Here is a 20,748-nt window from a genome sequence, read left to right as displayed (position 1 = left end):
CAGAAACCCAGATGGCAGAGCCGACCACACACCTGAGCGAGGTGGAATAGCCCATTGCCCCTGGGCTACAAGCCGTGACAGCATGGGGGCATCCTACATACAGTGGGGAGCTGTGACACAGGGCAAATATCTAAATATCTAAACATATTCAGGCCAGGCATGGTGGCTCAGGCCTGTAATCCCAGCACTTTGGGAGGCCAAGGCGGGTGATCACTCAAGGTCAGGAGTTTGAGACCAGCCTGACCAACATGGTGAAACCCCATCTCTACTAAAAACTAGTCAGGTGTGGTGGCATGTGCCTGTAATCCCAGCTACTCGGGAGGCTGAGACAGGAGAACCACTTGAACCCAGCAGGCAGAGGCTGCAGTGAGCCGAGATCGTGCCACTGCACTCCAGCCTGGGAGACAGAGTGAGACTCCATCTCAAAAATAAAAATAAAAATAAAAATGTAGAAAAGGTCCAGTAAAAAATACGGTATTATAATCTTTTGTTCTTTCTTTCTTTCTCTTTTTGTAAAAGACCAAGGCCTTGCCCCATTACCTAGGCTGGAGTGCAGTGGCACATCTGCAGCTCACCACAGCCTTGACCTCTTGGGCTGAAGTGATCCTCCCGCGTCAGCCTTCCTAGCAGCTGGGATCACAGGCATGCACCACCATGCCTGGCTAATTTTTAAAGTACGGTTTTCTAATCTTATGGGACCGTGGTCATATACGCAGTCTGCTGTTGACTGAAATGTCATTATGTGTTGAGTGACAAGCTAATGAAAGTCACAGCAAAAGGAGAGGCTTCAGCAGGGAGGGGAAGAGTAATGTTTATCCCAACAGGACGAGGTACTGTTGATAGGATAAAGTCAACAGAACAGAAGCTACTATATTTCTTTTTAAGGGAAACGAAGGGTGGGTCAAGAGGCACAGCTTTCTCTTCAATTCTACCTCCCCTTGCTCACACGACCAACATCAACCCCAAAGAGGCCAGTGGCATTTAAGGGGAGAAGTAAACTTCAGGTCGGGCATGGTGGCTCACACCTGTAATCCCAGCACTTTGGGAGGCTGAGGTGGGCGGATCACCTGAGGTCAGGAGTTTGAGACCAGACTGGCCAACATGGTGAAACCCTGTCTCTGCTAAAAATACAAAAATTAGGTCGGGCATGGTGGCTCACACCTGTAATCCCAGCACTTTGGGAGGCCGAGGAGGGCGGATCATGAGGTCAGGAGATCAAGACCATCCTGGCTAACACGGTGAAGGCCCATCTCTACTAAAAATAAAAAAATTAGCTGGGTGTACTGGCACGTGCCTGTAGTCCCAGCTACTCAGGAGGCTGACGCAGGATAATCACTTGAACCCAGAAAACGGAGGTTGCAGTGAGCCGAGATCACGCCACTGTACTCCAGCCTGGGCGACAGAGCAAGACTCTGTCTCAAAAAAAAAAAAGAAAAGAAAAAACAAAGTACACTGCAGAGATGTTTGCTGAGAGGAGGAAGGGAATGGGGCTCCCAGGGAATACCCACTCTGAGAGACCAGGTGACCAGGGTGCCTGGTTCTGGCACAGACCCTGATCAACACCCACAGATGAATCACACCCTCCCAGAGCCTCGGTTTCTCCACCTGCAGACAGGCTTCATCTGCTGGAGGGGGAAGGGCCCCAGGCAGTCCCTGGGAGACAAGGCCTGCCCACCCTGCCGCTCTCCTTACCAACACCTGCTCGCTCCGAGGCCACGATCCCAACACACAGCCGGTCCTTGAACACGGCCGCCGCCGACAGGGTCTGCTTCGGGACCCGGTAGTGACCTGCCAGGTAGGCTTGCATGGCCTCGAGGGGTGCCTGGGGGGTGATGAAGACCTTGTGCTGGCTGAAGGCAGAGGGGAGGTAGCAGTGCTCCCAGTCCCCATCGCAGACCATCACGAGCTGGTAGTCTTCTCGGTGCTGCTGCGTGCACAGTTTCTGGAAGAGCTCCTCGGCCTGGCGCGCTACCTCATAGCTCAGCTGATCTGCGAACAGCAGGCTGTAGACCTTGTGCCCTGGGGAGCCCAGGGTCAGGCAGCGGCGCAGCAACAGCTCCACCTCCTCGAAGATGGTTGCCGGGGTGCAGAGCAGCACCTCATCGTAGGTGGGCAGGGGCTGGCTTGGGGTTTGCATGTAGACAGCCAGGGCGGCTGGCAACACCTCGGAGTGGCCACAGACGATGAGGTTGGGCTGGCCGACTTGCAGACCTCTCGGGAGACAACGCTCCACGGGAGACCCACCCATCCCTGCCAGCTGAGCCAGACAGCGGCCAAGGGTCTCTAGGTCGAGGCAGTCGGGCAGGAAGGCAGGAAGGCACCCCATGGACTGCTCCATGATGACCCTCAGCTTGTCCACCAGGCTGAACTCTGAGAATAGCATCAGCGGGAGCTCTTCCATGACCGTCCTCACGCGGTACCTGGCAGCCTCACTCTCGCACCCCACAGAGGCCCTTAAGACATCCCTCAGGGTGCAGTTGCTTTTGATGAAGGACAGCATCGTTAGGGCGGCCTCACTCGGGGGCTGCTTCCTGATCTCAGTGCTCAGGTAAACCAGCTGCTCTGCCGTGTAGAAGTTCAGGTAAAAGTGCTCCATTCGTTTCTGGGTCACGAATATCTTCCAGCTGTCAAGGAACTGCTCCATCTGCCTGCAGAGGGCTGCCAGCAGCTCAGTGACATCTCCACCTTCTGCAAGCTCCGTCACCAGGTCCAAGCCAAAGTCCATTCGGAGGGACACACCCTGCTTGGGGGAGCAGTAGGCCATGGCGATCCAGGTCCTGAACAGCATATTCCCAGCAGAGTGCAGGTCGATGAAGGCCTGGCTGAGCCTCTGCACGCTGCAGAAGACCTGGAGAAGCAGAACCATGAGGTTGGCTCACAAAGCCATGCGAGAGGGTAACACGCTACTCTGCAACAGCACACAGGCCTACTGCCAAAAGACGGCCCCGTCCACGGGCCCACTGCATGATCTGTGCCCACAAGGCCTCCCTCCTCATCTACACAACCCACCCGAGAAGATGGCACTTTTATCAGGAAAAGAGTCATTGTAGAGATAAATGGTATCATTTGTTTTAATTTTTTTTTTAATTTTTTTATTTTTTTTTGAGATGGAGTCTTGCATTGTTGCCCAGGCTGGAGTGCAGTGGTGTGATCTCGGCTCACTGCAACCTCTGCCTCCTGGGTTCAAGCAATTCTCCTGCCTCAGTCTCCCGAGCAGCTGGGATTACAGGCACATGCCACCATGCCCGGCTAATTTTTGTAATTTTAGTAGAGATGGGGTGGTTTCACCATATCAGCCAGGCTGGTCTCAAACTTCTGACCTCAAGTGAAAGGCCCGCCTTGGCCTCCCAAAGTGTGAGCCATGGTGCCTGGACTGTTTTAATTTTTTTTAATTATCTTTTTTTTTTTAATTGGGAAAAAAAAAAGTTTTATACTTTTTGAGACAGGGTCTCGCTATGTTGCCCAGGCTGGTCATGAACTCCCGGGCTAAAATGATCCTTCCACCTTGGCCTCCCAGAGTGCTGGCTTTACAAGTGTGAGCCACTGCACCCAGCAGAGATAAAGGATAGCATTTGTAAAGTAGAGATCAACTTTAAAGAAAGAACCTATAATAAAATTGAGAGACTATTACTTAAACTGGTACACCACTCTCAGTATGATTATTTCTGTTTTGTCCATCTAAATCTTAGTTATTTGGATGCTTGCTGATTTATGGAGTGAGAGAGACAATTCAAATGTCTTTCTAAGGGCTATCTGCTGGGTGACCAACCTCCTTCTCGGTGCGGTGGCCAGGCTGCCAGCTTGCAGCGTTCATCCTGTGGATCGTAAGGAGGGACTGCTAACCCAGGGGCCTGCCTGCCTTAAGACCTCTCTGGGGCTGCAGACTAGAGTTCCATGCACCCTACAAATGTGCCAACTCTACTCTCCCTGGGCCTAAGAGCAGAGCCCTTCTTATCAGGCAAATCCCAAGTCAAATCCTTTCCGTCTTCTTGGGAGTACACAGCCCTCACGGACGAGATGACACCACCAGCTTAGCGCCACTGCAAAGATGTGCCCTCACCTCTGAAAACCTGTCCACTTCCGTGTTGTTATGATCCTTCTTGCCAGACATCAGCATCAACTTGTTCAAAAGCTCCTTCAGCTCCTCTAGAGAGTACTCTCGTGGCTCCTTGTGGCTGCCAGGGCTCTCAGGAAGGATCAAGTGCAGAACCGTGTCTGGGGAAATCTGTGAAGAGCACAGGTTAGAAGTCACTTTCCTGGGGGCAGAAGCCCTGGACTGGCAGCAGCCTGCAGACGGGCTGCAGCTGTGCTGAGGGCTGGGGACCGCTCACCTTTTGGCCACCTTTGGGTGCCTGGATCATATAGATGCCTCGTTGGTTGATGGCCATGGCCAGGGTCAGGGTTGAGAGTTCCACAGACCCATGACTCTCCTTCACAGTCTTCAGCCACTCCAAGTTCCTGGCAGAGTCACACTATGGGGACAAAAGGAGAGAACACGGGCCACAGTTGGAGTGAGCATCTAGCCCCTCTCTCTCCTGCGGTTGGTCTCCTGCCTCTGCCTCGCTGCAGAGCCTTCTCCCCATGCTTCCCCAGGGCTCAGGACACAGTCACCCACCCAGCGCCCCGAATGGACCAGGTTTCACCCTGACAACGTGATCTGTCACTCAGTGCTGCTTTGTACTCGCTGTTCACCCACATTTCCTCCAGTGCCTGGTGCCCCAGCTGGCACATGGGGGCACTTGGCTTATATCTGTGGAGGAGTGGAGGGGAATAAGCAGCCGCCCGCCTGCCTCTCCACCAGACGCCATCATTCTGCCAGGTCCCCAGTGCAGAGAACCCTCTGCTGGAGGGTGCATTCTCTGCTGGAAGCAATGGCTGTGGAGTCCCAAGTCCTCAGTGTCCTTCTGTGGTCCCCAAGTACAATAAGAGGAGTTCAGGAAAAATCACAACAGAGGGTTTTGTTTGGAAACTCTGCTGACTTTCTAACAGAAAAATGAAGATAGCTTTACCTGCCCTTCCATATGTCACTTCTTCCTCCACCCACGTGCAGAGCAGCCGTCCGGAGGCTGGCCCAGGTATCTAGTTAAGCTGCCTACGTCAATTCAGACCCTGCTACAGGTAGTTTACTTAAACTTAAATGTTTACTTTTTTCTTTTTTTTGAGACAGAGTCTCACTTTGTCACTCAGGCTGGAGTGCAGTGGTGTGATCTCAGCTCACTGCTATCTCTGCCTCCCGGGTTCAAGCAATTCTCCTGTCTCAGCCTCCAGTGTAGCTGGGATTACAGGTGCACACCACCATGCCTGGCTAATTTTAAATGTTTACTTTTTTCTGATAAAAAATTCTATCAATTATAGAAAATAACAAAAAGTAACAGAATAAAATGACAATTACGACCATTCAGAGAAAACTCCTGGCAACGTTTCAGCATACTTCCTTTCTGTCTTTTTTCCACATGTGTTTTGCACCTTAGAGAATAGTATGTGTCACGTAATTTGGTATCCCGCTTTCTAAGTAACAAGATGGTGAATTTCCATTTATGAAGAAAAGCTTTTAAAATATCATTGAAAACGGCTGTGTACAAACCTACCACACAGGTGTACCACCATTTGCACAGTCACTCCCCTAATGTTGCTAAGCAACGCTCGATTCAACGTAATCTGCATTACAGCCAGAATAAGACTCACCAGTTTTCTGGGCAGGTGCTGGTCATTGTCCAGAGCCTTCCACAGCTTTTTCAGATGCTTCATGAACACGCTGAAGCCCATCCTGGGGTCCAGCTTAAACAGCAGGGATGCGTAGCCCTGTACAGCGTCATGGAAGCAGGCCACCCGGTCCACATCAATGTCATTCTCCCCCGCTAAGATAGAAGCCAGGTCCACAAACACTTTCAGCTCATTGATGCCTGGGGAAGAGAAGAGGGGGGTCAGCGTGGGACTGTCATCATAGCATAAGACTCGGTCTTGGGCAGTAATCCTTACTGAAGCTGAAATGATATTTCATGAATTTTTAAGGTTCTGTCCACTTTCTGCTTTCAGTAAGAGTCCGGAACACCTAATCTTTTGTAGTTTTTTTTTGTTTTTTTTTTTTTTGAGACAGAGCCTCACTCTGTCACCCAGGCTGGAGTGCAGTGACACGATCTCGGCTCACTGCAACCTCTGCCTTCCAGGTTCAAGTGATTCTCCTGCCTCAGCCTCCAGTGTAGCTGGAATTACGGGCGCCCACCACCACACCTGGCTAATTTTTTGTATTTTTAGTAGAGACAGGGTTTCGCCATGTTGGTCAGGCTGATCTCCAACTCCTGACCTCAGGTGATCCACCTGCCTTGGCCTCCCAAAGTGTTGGGATTACAGGGGTGAGCCACCACGCCCGGCCTGTAGTGTCTGTTCATACCACTAAACGATATCTCGCCATTCCTGAGCAATTTCAATGTCCCAGGCACTGTACTGCGTTTTTGTGTACGCTGTTTCCTTCAATCCACACAACATTACCATTTAAACAAAAAGAAACTAAGGCTCAGCTGTAAATAACATGTTCACAATTAACTACGAAACACTCAGATCATTCCCCTCAGATAAATTACTCATTGAAGGATGTGCATCAGCGTGGACCAAAGAGTCCACCATTGAAACCAGCAGCTCTCCCAAGAGAGCCAGAGCCTGCGATCCCGCAGGTGGTGGCCCCAGACCCCCCAGCACACCTGCACTGCCGCCTATGCCCCTCCTGCCTCCTCTGCCTCTTCCTCTCTCCTCCGCCAATGACATCTAAGCGACAGAACTGAAGAGGCTGCCAAGAAACGTACAGCATCAATGGATAAGCTGTGAGAAACATCTCTCTGAGGGGCCGGGCGCGGTGGCTCACGCCTGTACTTGCTCACGCCTGCACTTTGGGAGGCCAAGATGGGTGGATGACCTGAGGTCAGGAGTTCAAGACCAGCCTGGCCAACACGGTGAAACCCCATCTCTACTAAAAATACAAAAAAGTAGCTGGGCGTGGTGGTGGGCGCCTGTGGTCCCAGCTACACAGGAGGCTGAGGCAGGAGAATGGCGTGAAGCCGGAAGCGGAAGTTACAGTGAGCCAAGATCACGCCACTGCACTCCAGCCTGGGCGACAGAGCAAGACTCTGTCTCAAAAAAACAAACAAACAGAAAAAAACCTCTCTGTGGGCAGGAGCTCTCCTTGTCCTCCAATAAAAATCTACCGGAAGAAAAAGCTGAAGGGGGCAAGATTTTACGGAAAAGGAACCTGAGCCATTTACAGCTTCCGAAGGGGCGGGGTGTGGCATGGTGTGGCAAGGTGAGTGGCTTTTACACCAGCACGTGGGAAATACTGTGAACTGTATGAGCAGTGCCCATCTCCCTAAAGCATGCAGGCAACATCTTTCTGCCCTTTACGTAGCCCTTGGCCAAGGGGAGGTATTGCCAAAGAGTTTAGGAACGCCACATGATGCGCCATCTGAAAACTTTCTCCAGACTTCCACGCAACCCCAAAGGCTAATTTTACCTCCAAGAGCCTCCCGGACCCAGCAGATGAACTCCTTTCTCAGGGACAGAGCCTTCAGCCCCTTGCACCGGGCCTCACTGATGTCCTGGAGCATATTTTTGGCCCGGATGAGCTCCTGGTTGATCTGGTCCAGTGTTCCATGGCCGAAGTCATCGAAGTCATCAGTCTGCAAGAAAAAGCTCTACTGTGGACTGGAACTTATTAACCAGAACCCAAGAATCTGTGAGCTGCAAGCACTGACCATCCCAGCAGCCCCACCCTCCCTCTATGCCTAGATTTGCCACTGCTGTGACAACAGGCACACCGAGCTCTTACCCCTGAATTGGATGATCGAACCCCCACAGCTGTTTCTCCCTGATCAAGAGGAACTGTGATTCCTAGGAACCTGATATTCTGCTAAGCATTTTAATAAAGTGGATTTTAAAATCAATTCTCACATAACCCTGCCAGGTAACTACTGTTGCTTTTTCTGCTTTATCAATAAAGGCCCAGAGCAGTTGCTTCCTTGAGGACGTGCATTGAAGTTCAAGTGTAAATGGATGTGATTCCAGGGTTTTTTTTGTTTTTTTTTTTTTTTTTTGAGACGGAGCCTTGCTCTGTCGCCCAGGCTGGAGTGCAGTGGCACGATCTCGGTTCACTGCAACCTCCGCCTCCCTGGTTCAAGCGATCTCCCTGCCTCAGCCTCTCCAGTAGCTGAGATTACAGGCACCTGACACCACACCCGGCTAATTTTTGTATTTTTAGTAGAGACAGGGTTTCACCATGTTGGTCAGGCTGGTCTTGAACTCCTGACCTCAGGTGATCTGCCCACCTCAGCCTCCCAAAGTGCTGGGATTACAGGCATCAGCCACTGTGCCCAGCTGTGATTCCAGCTTTTATGCTAAATTCTAATCATTATCTCGGTCTACCTAAAAACATAAGCAGCAAAAGACTCAGCCGGGCGCGGTGGCTCACACCTGTAATCCCAGCACTTTGGGAGGCCAAGGTGGGTGGATCACGAGGTCAGGAGATCGAGACCATCCTGGCTAATACAGTGAAACCCTGTCTCTACTAAAAAAAATACCAAAAAAATTCGCTGAGCATGGTGGCGGGCACCTGTGGTCCCAGCTACTCGGAGAGGCTGAGACAGGAGAATGGCGTGAACCCAGGAGGCGGAGCTTGCAGTAAGCCAAGATCGCGCCACTGCACTCCAGCCTGGACGACAGAGCGAGACTCCGTCTCAAAAAAAAAAAAAAAAAAAAAAGCAAAAGACTCACCTCTTAACTCTAACAGAAACAACTGATTTACCGCTTTTGGGTGGAACTGGGAGATGCAGTTGGACAGCTGACAAAGTGTTTTGCTTTTTGGCTTCTGTAACCTGAAGAGAGCCTATGACCCTTTACAAATGCCCGTTAGGAAAAGAGGATTGTTGCCCTTTCCTGAGTTCTTGATCTCCATGCAGACCCAAGAAAACTCCCTCTGGCTAAGGAGCAGTGGTACTATTTATAATAAAGGTAAAAACAAAGCCCTCGGGATATTCAGGCCTCAAGTACCACACACACAGGGGTCCCTGACGGAAGCTCTAAGTCATCCGTCCCGCTTTTCAAAGCCACAAAGCCCATGGCTTCTGAAGAGTGTGAGGCAGGACGCCCCTCCAAACCCCCACAGTCTCCAGCAAATAACTTACAAAATTTAGTAAAGTGTTGAGAACACTGAAGTCACCGGTCAGTCCCAGGCTCTCTTTGACCTGCAAGATGACCTTGGCTGCGTGGACAGCCTGGTGCAGGTGATGGTATTCCTTGATCTGTTCGACTCGCTCCTTGATCCAATCGCTTTGGCCCTGGTGGTCCACAGTGCACATGATCTTAAGTTCTGAATCCAGGTCCGTGTATTTATTCACAAAGTCCTTGAAGATGACATCAATCTCTGCAAGGGTGACCTGTCCTGACTTTAGATCCTGGTACAGTTTAATGAACATTCTGTAAGAAGGCTGATACAAATAGTCATACACCTCTTCAAGCTCAAGGGTATGCCTTTCTGATTCTTCTTCGGGCTCACTCAGCAACTCTGCGGCTTCCTGGTCCTCCTTAGGCTCACTTAGCGGCTCTGCGGCTTTCTGCCAGAAGATCTGGAAGATGTGGCTGTCTCTGAGCAAGTCTATCTTCCCAGCCATTTCTCGGACCTGGGAGCTCAGCTGGTAATGCGTTGTCCTCTGCGAGTTCGAGGAGGTGGACAGTCTCACTGTCACGGCTTCATTTAATCTTTTACTGCTGAGGTCTTGTGAGTGCCTTATTGCAAGCACTCCAAAGTCCACTTTAGAAACCAAAAGAAAATGTCAAAAGTCAAAGCTCTAATCATGATTCCATTTTATTTCACTTTCCTAAGACTTACTCTCCTCACTTCTCTGAGCGAACTCAAGAGCACACAACTGCTAGGATTTCTTTCTCAGGAAGAGTTCACAGGTCTTTCCCTCCCCGCTTAGCCTTGTTAACCAATATTCATGATAAAGAAAGCATCATAAACTTCTGGGTAAAGATGGCAGTGGGAAAACACGCATCTGTTTACTCTTTGCCAAACCCCGCTCCGATGACAGAATATAAACTGCATTTAAAAAGTCATTAACTGGCCGGGGGCAGTGGCTCAAGCCTGTAATCCCAGCACTTTGGGAGGCCGAGGTGGGCGGATCACGAGGTCAGGAGATCGAGACCATCCTGGCTAACACGGGGAAACCTGTCTCTACTAAAAATACAAAAAATTAGCCGGGCGTGGTAGCGGGCACCTGTAGTCCCAGCTACTCGGGAGGCTGAGGCAGGAGAATGGCATGAGCCCGGAAGGCGGAGCTTGCAGTGAGCCGAGATCACGCCACTGTACTCCAGCCTGGGGGACAGAGCAAGACTCCATCTCAAAAAAATAAAAATAAAAAGTCATAAACTAGTTGGGTGCAGTGGCTCATGCCTGTAATCCCAGCATGTTGGGACGCTGAGATGGGCGGATCACCTGAGGTCAGGAGTTCATGACCAGCCTGGCCAACATGACAAAACCCTGTCTCTACTAAAAATACAAAAATTAGCCAGGCGTGGTGGAGCGTACCTGTAATCCCAGCTACTCAGGAGGCTGAGGCAGGAGAATCACTTGAACCTGGGATGTGGAGGTTGCAGTGAGCTGAGACTGTGCCACTGCATGTCAGCCTGGGTGACAGAGTGGGACTCCATCAAAAAAAAAAAAAGTCATAAACTGACAAGGACAGGAGGAGGAATGGTGAACAGGATAACAGGAACAAAATTTTAGAAGTTGCAAACGAGCTGCACCAGTGGCAAATGACATATGAGGCCTGGTAACAGGGAGTCCTGGGGCCCCAGTGGGCAACACTGAGAGCTGAGCACTTTTATGTCACAGGATTCCCAAAAACCAGACACACATGGTGCAGGTCACTGCAGACTGGGAGGTGGTGATGAAATAAGGAAGACTGGGTTCAAAGTCTGTTTAAGACACGGCCCAGGCTGGGCACAGTGGCTCATGCCCGTAATCCCAGCACTTTGGGAGGCTGAGGCGGATGGATCACTTGAGGTCAGGAGTTCAAGACCAGCCTGGCCAACATGATGAAATCCCATCTCCACTAAAAATACAAAAAATTAGCTGGACGTGGTGGTGGACACCTGTAATCTCGGCTACTAGGGAGGCTGAGACACAAGATTCACTTGAACCTGGGAAGCAGAGGTTGCAGTGAGCCGAGACTGAGCCACTGCACTCCAGCCTGGACAACAGGGCAAGATTCTGTCTCAAAAAAAAGATGTGGTCCATCCAGCACACCGACTGTCACCCCAATGCCCTGACACAGCAGGTAGACCTCCTCCTTCAACCCAGCAGCCAACAGATGGTTTATTTTCTAGAAAGGATAACACAGAGGGGCGTGTGGATTGGAGGCCACAGATACATGGCAGAAAAAAGGGCATTTCTAGACACATCACCTTTCTCAGGAAGCTAACAGAAGACATGAATTATCCAATCTCAGGGGGAAGGAGGATGGGGCGTGAAGCACAGGAGACAGAGGGAGGTGGTGGAGAACCACACTGAGAACACGGGCCATGGGAGGACCACGCACAGGATGCCAAGGCCCGCCAGCCCGCTTCTCCCTCTTGGCTCCCAGAAACCCGGCAGCCAGGCCCACACCCTCCAGGCAGGAGACAGAAGACTTCAGGACACAGGCCAACTTCCAGGCCGAGCCACGGCACCCCATAGCAGCACCCCGCAGAGGGCCAACCCACTTGTGAGGGCTTTCTCTTAATAAACATACAAACAAGAATGTCCAGACATAGGAGGAAAATCAAAACAAATCAACAAGTGAAAGGAACCTGGAGGAAGCAGCACATGATGCCAGGAAAAGCAAAACCTCCAAAACAAAATGGTGAATAACCCAGAAGGGAAGATGCTGCAACGTCAACAAGAACAGGATAGAATTTAAAAAGGATCATTCCGAGAAAAAGAATTCCTTTACATTAAATATATATACGAAAGCTGACATGAAAATCTAAGCAGAAAGTTTGGTTCTGAATAAATCTCTCAAGAGCAGAGCAAAAAACAGAGATAGAAAACCGGAGAGAAAAATGATGACAGTTAGATGATCATCCAGGAGGTCCCGTATCCAATTAACAGGAATTCCAGCAAGAGAAGAAAAAATTAAATCATTCAAGAGAATTTCCCAGAACTCAAGGGTTTTGATGTCTAGAGTTGAAAGACCTACCGATTAATACCCAATAGAGGGGACTGAAAATATTTTATTTTTTGAGACAGGGTCCTACTCTGTCACCCAAGCTGGAGTGTTGTGTGATTTCGGCTCACTGCAGCCTCGACCGCCCAGGCTCAAGTGATCCTCCTGCCTCAGCCTCCCAAGTAGTTGGGAATACAGGCATGCACCACTGTGTCTTGCTAATTTTTCGTATTTTTTTTAGAGATGGGGTCTTGCTATGTTGTCCAGGCTGGTCTCAAACTCCTAGGCTCAAGCAATCCTCCTGCCTTAGCCTCCTGAAGTGCTGGGATTACAGGTGGGGGCCAACATGCCCAGCCTCAATGGAACATAGATCCAGGCCAAGACACATTATTATTTCAGAATATGAGTAAAAGAAAGAGCTCAAGAGCTTCAAGAAAGAGAAAACAGGTCACACACATGAAGGATGTGTAATTGGCACTGCATCGGACTTCTACATACATAGCCACACTGTGGAGGCAATGACAGCGCAGCACATTGAAACCTCAGAAGGAAAATACTTCCGGTCTGTAATTCTAGACCTAGCCGAGCGACTGACCTAGTAAGAGGACAGACATCTTTAGACACACAAGGATTCGAGGGTTTAACCTCTTACACCCCCTTTTCTCAGGAAGCCAGTGAGGGTGTGCTCTGCCCACAGAGGAAGCAGGAGCGAGTAGCAGCGGAGGGGGGCGCGGGAGGCAAAGGCCCCCTAGGAGGTGGAGGGAGACTCCACCCTACGTCTGCAGCCCAGGGTCGGCAGGTTCCTTCTCAAAGGTCAAACCAATGATCTTCAAGGAAATTCAGACACTCGGCAGAGATTAGGATGGAATTAGAAATTAATACAATGAAAACAGCATATCATTAACGCAGTGAAAACAGCATTTGACAGGAAATGTAATTCTGTGGAAAACAGAGAGTTTGTGCAAAAATTGTAAAATGATGACGGTTTCTTTCGTGGTTCACTTGTGATCCGTGTGGGTCCTGTTGATTTAACCCTAAACAATGATGCAACTCCACTGTGAGAAAACAGGGAGCAATAGGAGGTGGAAAGGTGATGTGTGCAGGGCATAGACCAGAAATGTGTGGCTCTAAGCCCTCATCTTCCGCAGCGGGCGTCAGCAGCTCATGCTGACACCGGAAAAATCAAGGAGACATTTAAGCATGTTATTTGGAAATGTGGACATAAATACCAAAAAGAAGAATCTAAAAGAGGTGAAAGCGATCCCCCCAGCAAATGCAAATTAAGAAAAAAAAATTTAAAGCCTTCTCTCCAAAATAAAGATCTGCTACTGTGATCCATTCTTACTGTGTTCTCCTCTAACCCTTTGAGAGCCCTCAACGTTGTTCACTTCTCAGGAATACCACCTTGTATCAGATGTTTCACATTCCCACACATCTTCAGGAGACTATCAACACATCTTTTCTCTTTCTTTAGAAATAACAGTTCCTCCATTCTCCAATCCAGTGCTTCTTCCACAGCACATTTTTCATCCTGGGGTGAAAGATGTTTATCCTCTGGAAAATAAGAACAACAATAAAGTAACCCAATACGGCAAACAAATGCCATTTTCCATGGCAGTGCTTTGAATGCGCCCCACCTCCCCCGCCACCAGGAGAAGGACTAGGAAGGTTTTGCACATAGCCACTTTTTCGAGATGGCCATTATTCTATCACTTTCCCGTGATGTTCTTGAGAATTATAAACCACCCCTATCAACTTATGAGCAAGAAGAGATACTCATTATCAAGGCTAAGATGATCATCTCCTTTACAAAAATGCACACAAACGTGTCTTCAAGCTACTTAATGCCTCAGGAGCCTGAAGTGCGTATCTCGATTCGACGCTTACTCAGTTGCCAGATGTCAAGAAACTGATTCCTGTGCTTTATAATCAGCTCCAGTTGTCCAACTAAAATCGTTCCATTTAGGAGGTCACCAACAACTTTCATGAACACAGAGTCAGCAGCAGCCATCAACTTCTTGCCATCCTCTGTAATATTTGCTAGTATTTCCTCATCGGTTCCTGAACAGATGAAGAACACAGTCAAAACAGTGGGCTCCCCACCTCCTGCCTCTTTGCCGTTACCATGGGAATTCCAAATAACCTCTTGTCCTGCCCCCACTTCCTCAAACACAGGCAATGGCTGGCCAGTGTCTCCAGATGCGCCAATCACTCCACTCCCTTCCGCTTTCCCCCACGAGGGTTAGGTCTTGCCCAGATTCATCCCCTGAACAACTTCCTTGTCCACGAAGATGACTCCCGCAATGGCCAAAATCAGCTGGGAGACACATTTCTCAGGTTAAAACCCATGTCCCCTTCAGTATATGGACGGACTGACTTCCTTTTTTTTTTTTTTTTTTTTGACAGGGTCTCACTCTGTCTTTGTCACCCAGGCTTGAGTGCAGTGCCACAACCACAGCCCACTGTAACCTGATTTTCCTGCCTCAGCCTCCCGAGTAGCTAGGAACACAGGTGCACACCACCATGCCTGGCAAACTTTCAAAACTTTTTGTAGAGACAGGGTCTCACTTTGTTGCCCAGGCTGGTCTCAAACTCCTGGGCTCAAGAGATCCTGCCGCCTTGGCCTCCCAAAACATTAGGATTATACACATGAACCACCTCACCTGGCCTGAATATATTTTTTAAATAGAATACACAGAATCTTCTTTAAAAAGCCCCCGCCCTAGGAATACCTACAGCAGAAGAAACTGCACCAGGGATGCAGACATACCTAGCAATGCCTATCAGGATGGTCTTAGGGAGACATTTTCATAGCATATGCAAAGAGAGAAACAGCCATGTGATAACTTTATATTCTGTACATCTTCATTACCTTGCAAAATCTTGGAATTGATTTTATGACAAATTTAAAGGGAAGAATTTTTATATATGTTTCGTTTAATCACTTAGGATTTCTCTCCCAGTAATATTAGAGCCATACAATATTAGGAGAAGATGAAGCTTATCTGCACCATAAGAAACAAACATAGTAGCTTTATTAATCATTGCAAAAACTTGGAAGCAATCAAGATGTCTTTCATTAGGTGAACGGGTAAGCAAATTGTAGCACATCCACACAATAGAATATTATTCAGTGGTAACAGGAAGTTAGCTCTCAAGCCATGAAAAGACATGAAGGAAATGTAAATACATATTACTAAGTGAAGGAAGCCAGTCTAAAGGCGACATCCTATAAGATTCCAGCCATAGGACATTCTGGAAAAGACTAAAGGAAATGGGAGGGGTGCAGCACGGGATTTTGTAGGACAGCGAAACTATTCTGTACGATACTGGAATGGTGGACACAGGCCATGGTTTATCCAAACCTCAGAGAATGGACAACACCAGGAATGAACGCTACTGTAAACTATGGACTTTGGTTAATAATAATGTATCGATATTGGCTTATCAGCTGTAACAAAAGCACCACACTAATGCTGCATGTTACTAACAGGGTACTGCCTGTGTGATGGTGGCGGAGACAGATGACAACTCTCTGTACTTTATGCTCAATTTTTCTGTACACATAAAAGTGCTCTAAAAAATTCTATCCAGGCCAGGCGCGGTGGCTCACGCCTGTAATCCCAGCACTTTGGGGGGCCAAGGCGGGCGGATCACGAGGTCAGGAGATCCAGACCATCTTGGCTAACATGGTGAAACCCCGTTTCTACTAAAAATACAAAAAATTAGCCTGGCGTGGTGGCGGGTGCCTGTAGTCCCAGCTACTCAGGAGGCTGAGGCAGGAGAATGGCATGAATCCAGGAGGCGGAGCTTGCAGTGAGCTGAGATTGTGCCACTGCACTCCAGCCTGGACGACAGAGCGAGACTCCGTCTCAAAAAAAAAAAAAAAAAAAAATTCTATCCAACTTATAAACAGGCTGGGCATGGTGGTGCATGCCTGGAGTCCCAGCCACTTGGGAGGCCGAGGCAGGAGGATCACGTGAGCCCGGGAGGTCGGGGCTTACAGTGAGCGATGATGGCATCACTGTACTACATGCTAACTTGGGCAACAGAGAAGACCTTGTTTTAAAATTAAATAAACTGCCAGGCGCAGTGGCTCACGTCTGTAATCCCAGCTACTTGGGAGGCTGAGGCAGGAGAATCGCTTGAACCCGGGAGGCAGAGGTTGCAGTGAGCTGAGATCACAGCACTGCACTCTAGCCTGGGTGAGAGAGCGAGACTCCATCTCAAAAATAAATAAATAAATAAATAAATACAAATAACACAAAAATGATCTTTTCAAGAGAGTAGCTTTTACTTATGCACTCCCATATTAATTCAGTTATTTGATCCCCACAACTTCCCTGATGTGTAGGAAGTTCAGCATTGATTTTGGCTGTTCCACATCCAGTGCCTTCTCACTAAAAGATATGAATCTAAGGTCTCACATGTCAACTGGACTCTAACGTTTTTAGGATGGAATATCTCTCTCTCTCTCCCCCTTGACCACAAAACACTTGGGGCGCGGGGGGCTGGGTGGGAAATCAGACAGCACAGTACTTCACTTTCTGTTGAGGTCATCAATGTTGGCTTGGACGTTCTATATTGATCTCCAAATAAGACATACCTGGGTCTGGATTTTAGTTTTTACTACTTATAATCTTTGAGACCTTAGGTAAGTTGCATTGCCTTCTCCATTTGTTTCCTGATCTGAAAATTGGGGGCCTTAAAGGGGACTTTCAGAAGGGTTGTCTCAAGCGCACTTCCCTTGCGACCCAGCACAGTCGCTAGGGTACAGCAAGCATTCAATGAATAGTGGCTGTTAGCATTAGTTATTATTTACAACGCAAGACACTCTGAGCCTTCCAGGGTCTCTCTATCCAAACTGCAGCCTTTGTCAAACATCAGCCCATCCCAATTCAGTATCATCCTGTCAAATCTTCTGCCTTCCACCTTTCCCAGAGTCAAGAAGACACCACCTTCCCTGAGCTCATGTTCCCGGCACTGCGGCAAACATACCACACAGTCTGAAGAGGTGCTTGACATCTGCCAACGTGAGCAGATGCTTCAGAATGTCATCCAAGTTGTCCACGGCTTCCCCATTGTTCCTAGGCCAGGACTTAGTGATCACAGCAGATAAGAGGGTGCCAAATTTCCGCAAATTAGAGCAAGAGCATCCCTGAAGGATACTGGTCTGAGACTACAAGAAAATTAATAAAAGAGGGACATTTAGAAGTTTTTCATTAGTTTGTTTTGAAATAACAAAAGCAAATTACTTACTCAATAGCATTTCAGAAATCTACTGTAACTTGTTTTACAAGGCCACAAAAAGAGCAAAATAGTAAAACACTTTACATTTCTTCAAAAATTTTCATTTCCTTGTATACTGCCTCCTTAAGTGTCCAGCACCAGAGATGTGAAGATGCACACACAAACACACACCAACATAACCAGTAACCCTCCTTCCTTCTGGCTGCCAGTTTCTACATTTTTTTTGGACTTTCATATCATGAAAAATACCAAAAATGAATAAACCCTTAATATAGCATATATTTTATGTTCCTAAACTGTAATTCTTTTAAAAAGCTGCCTACGAACAACATATACATTTTAATTCTCCTCCCAGAAACAATATTTTTCTTTCTTAGGTTCAAAGTTTCTGCAAAACATTTCAGTAATTAGTAAAAGCCACAAGGTTAATTTATAATAGATACTTTCTGACATTTAAAAGGATAAAAGAAAACCTTATCCAGCCACATGTTAAAGGAACTGTACACCACGATCAAGTGTAATTTATCTCAGGGATGAAAGGTTGATTTAACATCAAATATCAGTTAATAACAATAGGAAAATATCGCATGATCATTTCAGTAGATACGGGAAAAGCATTTGACAAAATCCAACTCTCTTCTATGATTAAAAAAAAAACATTCAACAAATGAGGAACAAAAAGAACTTCCACAAACTGATAAAGGGCATCTATGAAAAGCTCACGCTGACATCACACCTGGTGGCAAAAGACTGAAACCTTCTCTTAAGATCAGAACAAGACAAAGATGTCCACTTTCAACACTTTCATTCAACATTGTACTGGAGGTTCTAGCCAGGGCAGTTATGCAAGAGAAAGAAATAAAAGGCATCCAGATTGGAAGAAGTGAAACTCAATTCACAGATGATATGATCTTATGTATATAAAATTTAATTCTCTCTCTCTCTCTCATGCATGCACACACACACACACACACACACACAATTTGAGCTACCAAATGAGCTTAGCAATGTTGCAGGCTACAAGACACATGGAGCACTATGTGTCTAGACACCAGCAAGGAACGATCTGGAAACGGAATTCAGAAAACAATTCCAATTACAATAGCACCACCCCCCCACAAAAAAAAGTACTTAGAAATTTAACAAAAGAAGTGCAAAATTTAAACTATGAAAAATACAAAACATTGTCAAAAGAAATTGGCCAGGAATGGTGGCTCATGCCTGTAATCCCAGGACTCTGGGAGGCCAAGGCGGGTGGATCATCTGAGGTCAGGAGTTTGAGACCAGCCTGACCAATATGGTGAAACCCCATCTCTACTAAAAATACAAAAATTAGCCAGGCATGGTGGTGGGCACCTGTAGTCCCAGCTACTTGGGCACTCCAGCCTGGGCAACAGAGCAAGACTCCGTCTAAACAGGGAAAAAAAAAATCTAATTGAATGAAAGAAATCCAACTTAACCTTGTTAAGACGGCAATGCTCTCCAAACTGATCTATATATTGAATACCAGCCCTATCAGAATCCCAGCTGACTTCCTTGTCAGTGGAAACTGACATACTGATTCTAAAATTCTTATGAAATTGCAAGGGACCCAAAATAGCCAAAACAATCTTGAAAAATAAGAACGAAGTAGGAGGACTCACACATCCCAATTTCAAAACTTACTAGAAAGCGATGGTAGTCCAGTGTGGTACTGACACAAGGATAGGCAAGTAGATCAATACATAGAATTGAAAATCTAGAAATAAATCCATATATGTATCGTCAACAGATTTTTGACAAGAGTGCCAACATCACTCAATGAGGAATGTAGAGTCCTTTCAACAAATGCTGGGACAACTGGATGTCCACATGCAAGAGAATGAAACAGAACCCTTACCTCACACCATATACACCATATACAAAAAGGAACTCAAAATGGATCAAAGGCCTAAATGTAAGAGCTAAAACTATACAACATTTGGAGATAAATAAACATAGGAGTAAATCTTCGTCACCTAGGATTTGGCAAAGGATTCTTTGACACCAAAAGTACAAGCAACAAAAGAAAAAACAGATATGCTCAACTTCTTCAAAATTAAAGACTCCTGTGCTTCAAAAGAAACCAACAAGAATGTGAAAAAAAACCACATAGAATGGGAGAAAATACTTGCAATCATATATCTGACAAGGGACTTGTATATAGAATAAAGACTCCCAACTCTATAATAAAAAGACAACCCAATTTAAAAATGAGCAAAAGAGGCCAGGTGTGGTGGCTCATGCCTTCAATCCCAACACTTTGGGAGTCCAAGGAGGGAGGCTTATGTGAGTCCAGGAGTTCAAGACCAGCCTGGGCAACATCTCAAGACCCTGTCTCTACCAAAAAAAAAATATTTTTTTTTTGAGACAGAGTCTCGCTCTGTCGCCCAGGCTGGAGTGCAGTGGCATAATCTCAGCTCACTGCAACCTCCACCTCATGGGTTCAAGTGATTCTCTGGCCTCAGCCTCCCAAGCAGCTGGGACTACAGGCGAATGCCACCATGCCCAGCTAATTTTTTGTATTTTTAGTAGAGACAAGGTTTCACCGTGTTAGCAAGGATGGTCTACAGGTGTGAGCCACCGTGCACGGCCCACAGAAATTTTTTTTTTTAATTAGCTGAACATGGTGGCATATGCCTGTAGTCCCTGCTACTTGGGAGACTGAAGTGGGAGGACCACTTCAGCCCAGGAGGTTGAGGCTGTAGTGAGCTGCGATCGTGCCATTGTATTCCAGCCTGGGTGACAAAGCAAGACCTCTTCTCAAAAAAAAAAAAAAAAAAAAAAAAGCGGGGGGGATGAGGGGCAAAATATCTCAATAAACATTTCTCCAAAGAAGATACAGATAAATCCAATAAGCATATGAAAAGATGCTTGATATCATTAGTTATCAGAGAAATGCAGTTAAAAACCACAATGAGGCCGGGCACGGTGGCTCACGCCTGTAATCTCAGCACTTTGGGAGGCTGAGGCAGGTGGATCATGAGGTCAAGAGATCGAGACCATCCTGGCCCACATGGTAAAATCCCGTCTCTACCAAAAATACAAAAATTAGCTGGGCATGGTGGCACATGCCTGTAGTCCCAGCTACTCGAGAGACTGAGGCAGGAGAATTGCTTGAACCCAGGAGGTGGAGGTGTCGCAGTGAGCCAAGATCACGCCACTGCACTCCAGCCTGGGTGACAGAGCAAGACTCCATCTCAAAAAACAAACAAAAACCACAAGGAGATACCACTTCATACCCACTAGGATGGCTAGAATCAAAAAGTTAGATAACACATGTTGGTGAGGA

The 20,748-nt window shown here is 47.5% G+C and overlaps 1 protein-coding gene across 6 annotated transcripts in view; it reads right to left on the bottom strand.

Moving 5' to 3' along the window:
* Positions 1-20,748, bottom strand: part of RNF213 (ring finger protein 213) — a 133,237-nt gene that overhangs the window by 53,096 nt on the left and 59,393 nt on the right. For all 6 annotated transcript variants that reach the window (XM_063617268.1, XM_063617267.1, XM_055241778.2 and 3 more), the window contains 9 exons: positions 17,187-17,367; positions 14,076-14,249; positions 13,593-13,742; positions 9,168-9,793; positions 7,502-7,667; positions 5,686-5,903; positions 4,332-4,472; positions 4,061-4,225; positions 1,693-2,848 (listed from right to left, as the gene is read on the bottom strand). In XM_063617268.1, coding sequence (XP_063473338.1) covers positions 1,693-2,848; positions 4,061-4,225; positions 4,332-4,472; positions 5,686-5,903; positions 7,502-7,667; positions 9,168-9,793; positions 13,593-13,742; positions 14,076-14,249; positions 17,187-17,367 — 2,977 coding nt within the window. The remainder of the gene's footprint in view (positions 1-1,692; positions 2,849-4,060; positions 4,226-4,331; positions 4,473-5,685; positions 5,904-7,501; positions 7,668-9,167; positions 9,794-13,592; positions 13,743-14,075; positions 14,250-17,186; positions 17,368-20,748) is intronic.

The sequence above is a fragment of the Symphalangus syndactylus genome, chromosome 14, assembly GCF_028878055.3.
Source record: "Symphalangus syndactylus isolate Jambi chromosome 14, NHGRI_mSymSyn1-v2.1_pri, whole genome shotgun sequence".
Lineage (NCBI taxonomy): Eukaryota > Metazoa > Chordata > Mammalia > Primates > Hylobatidae > Symphalangus > Symphalangus syndactylus.
This window is presented reverse-complemented; position numbering and strand designations above follow the sequence as displayed.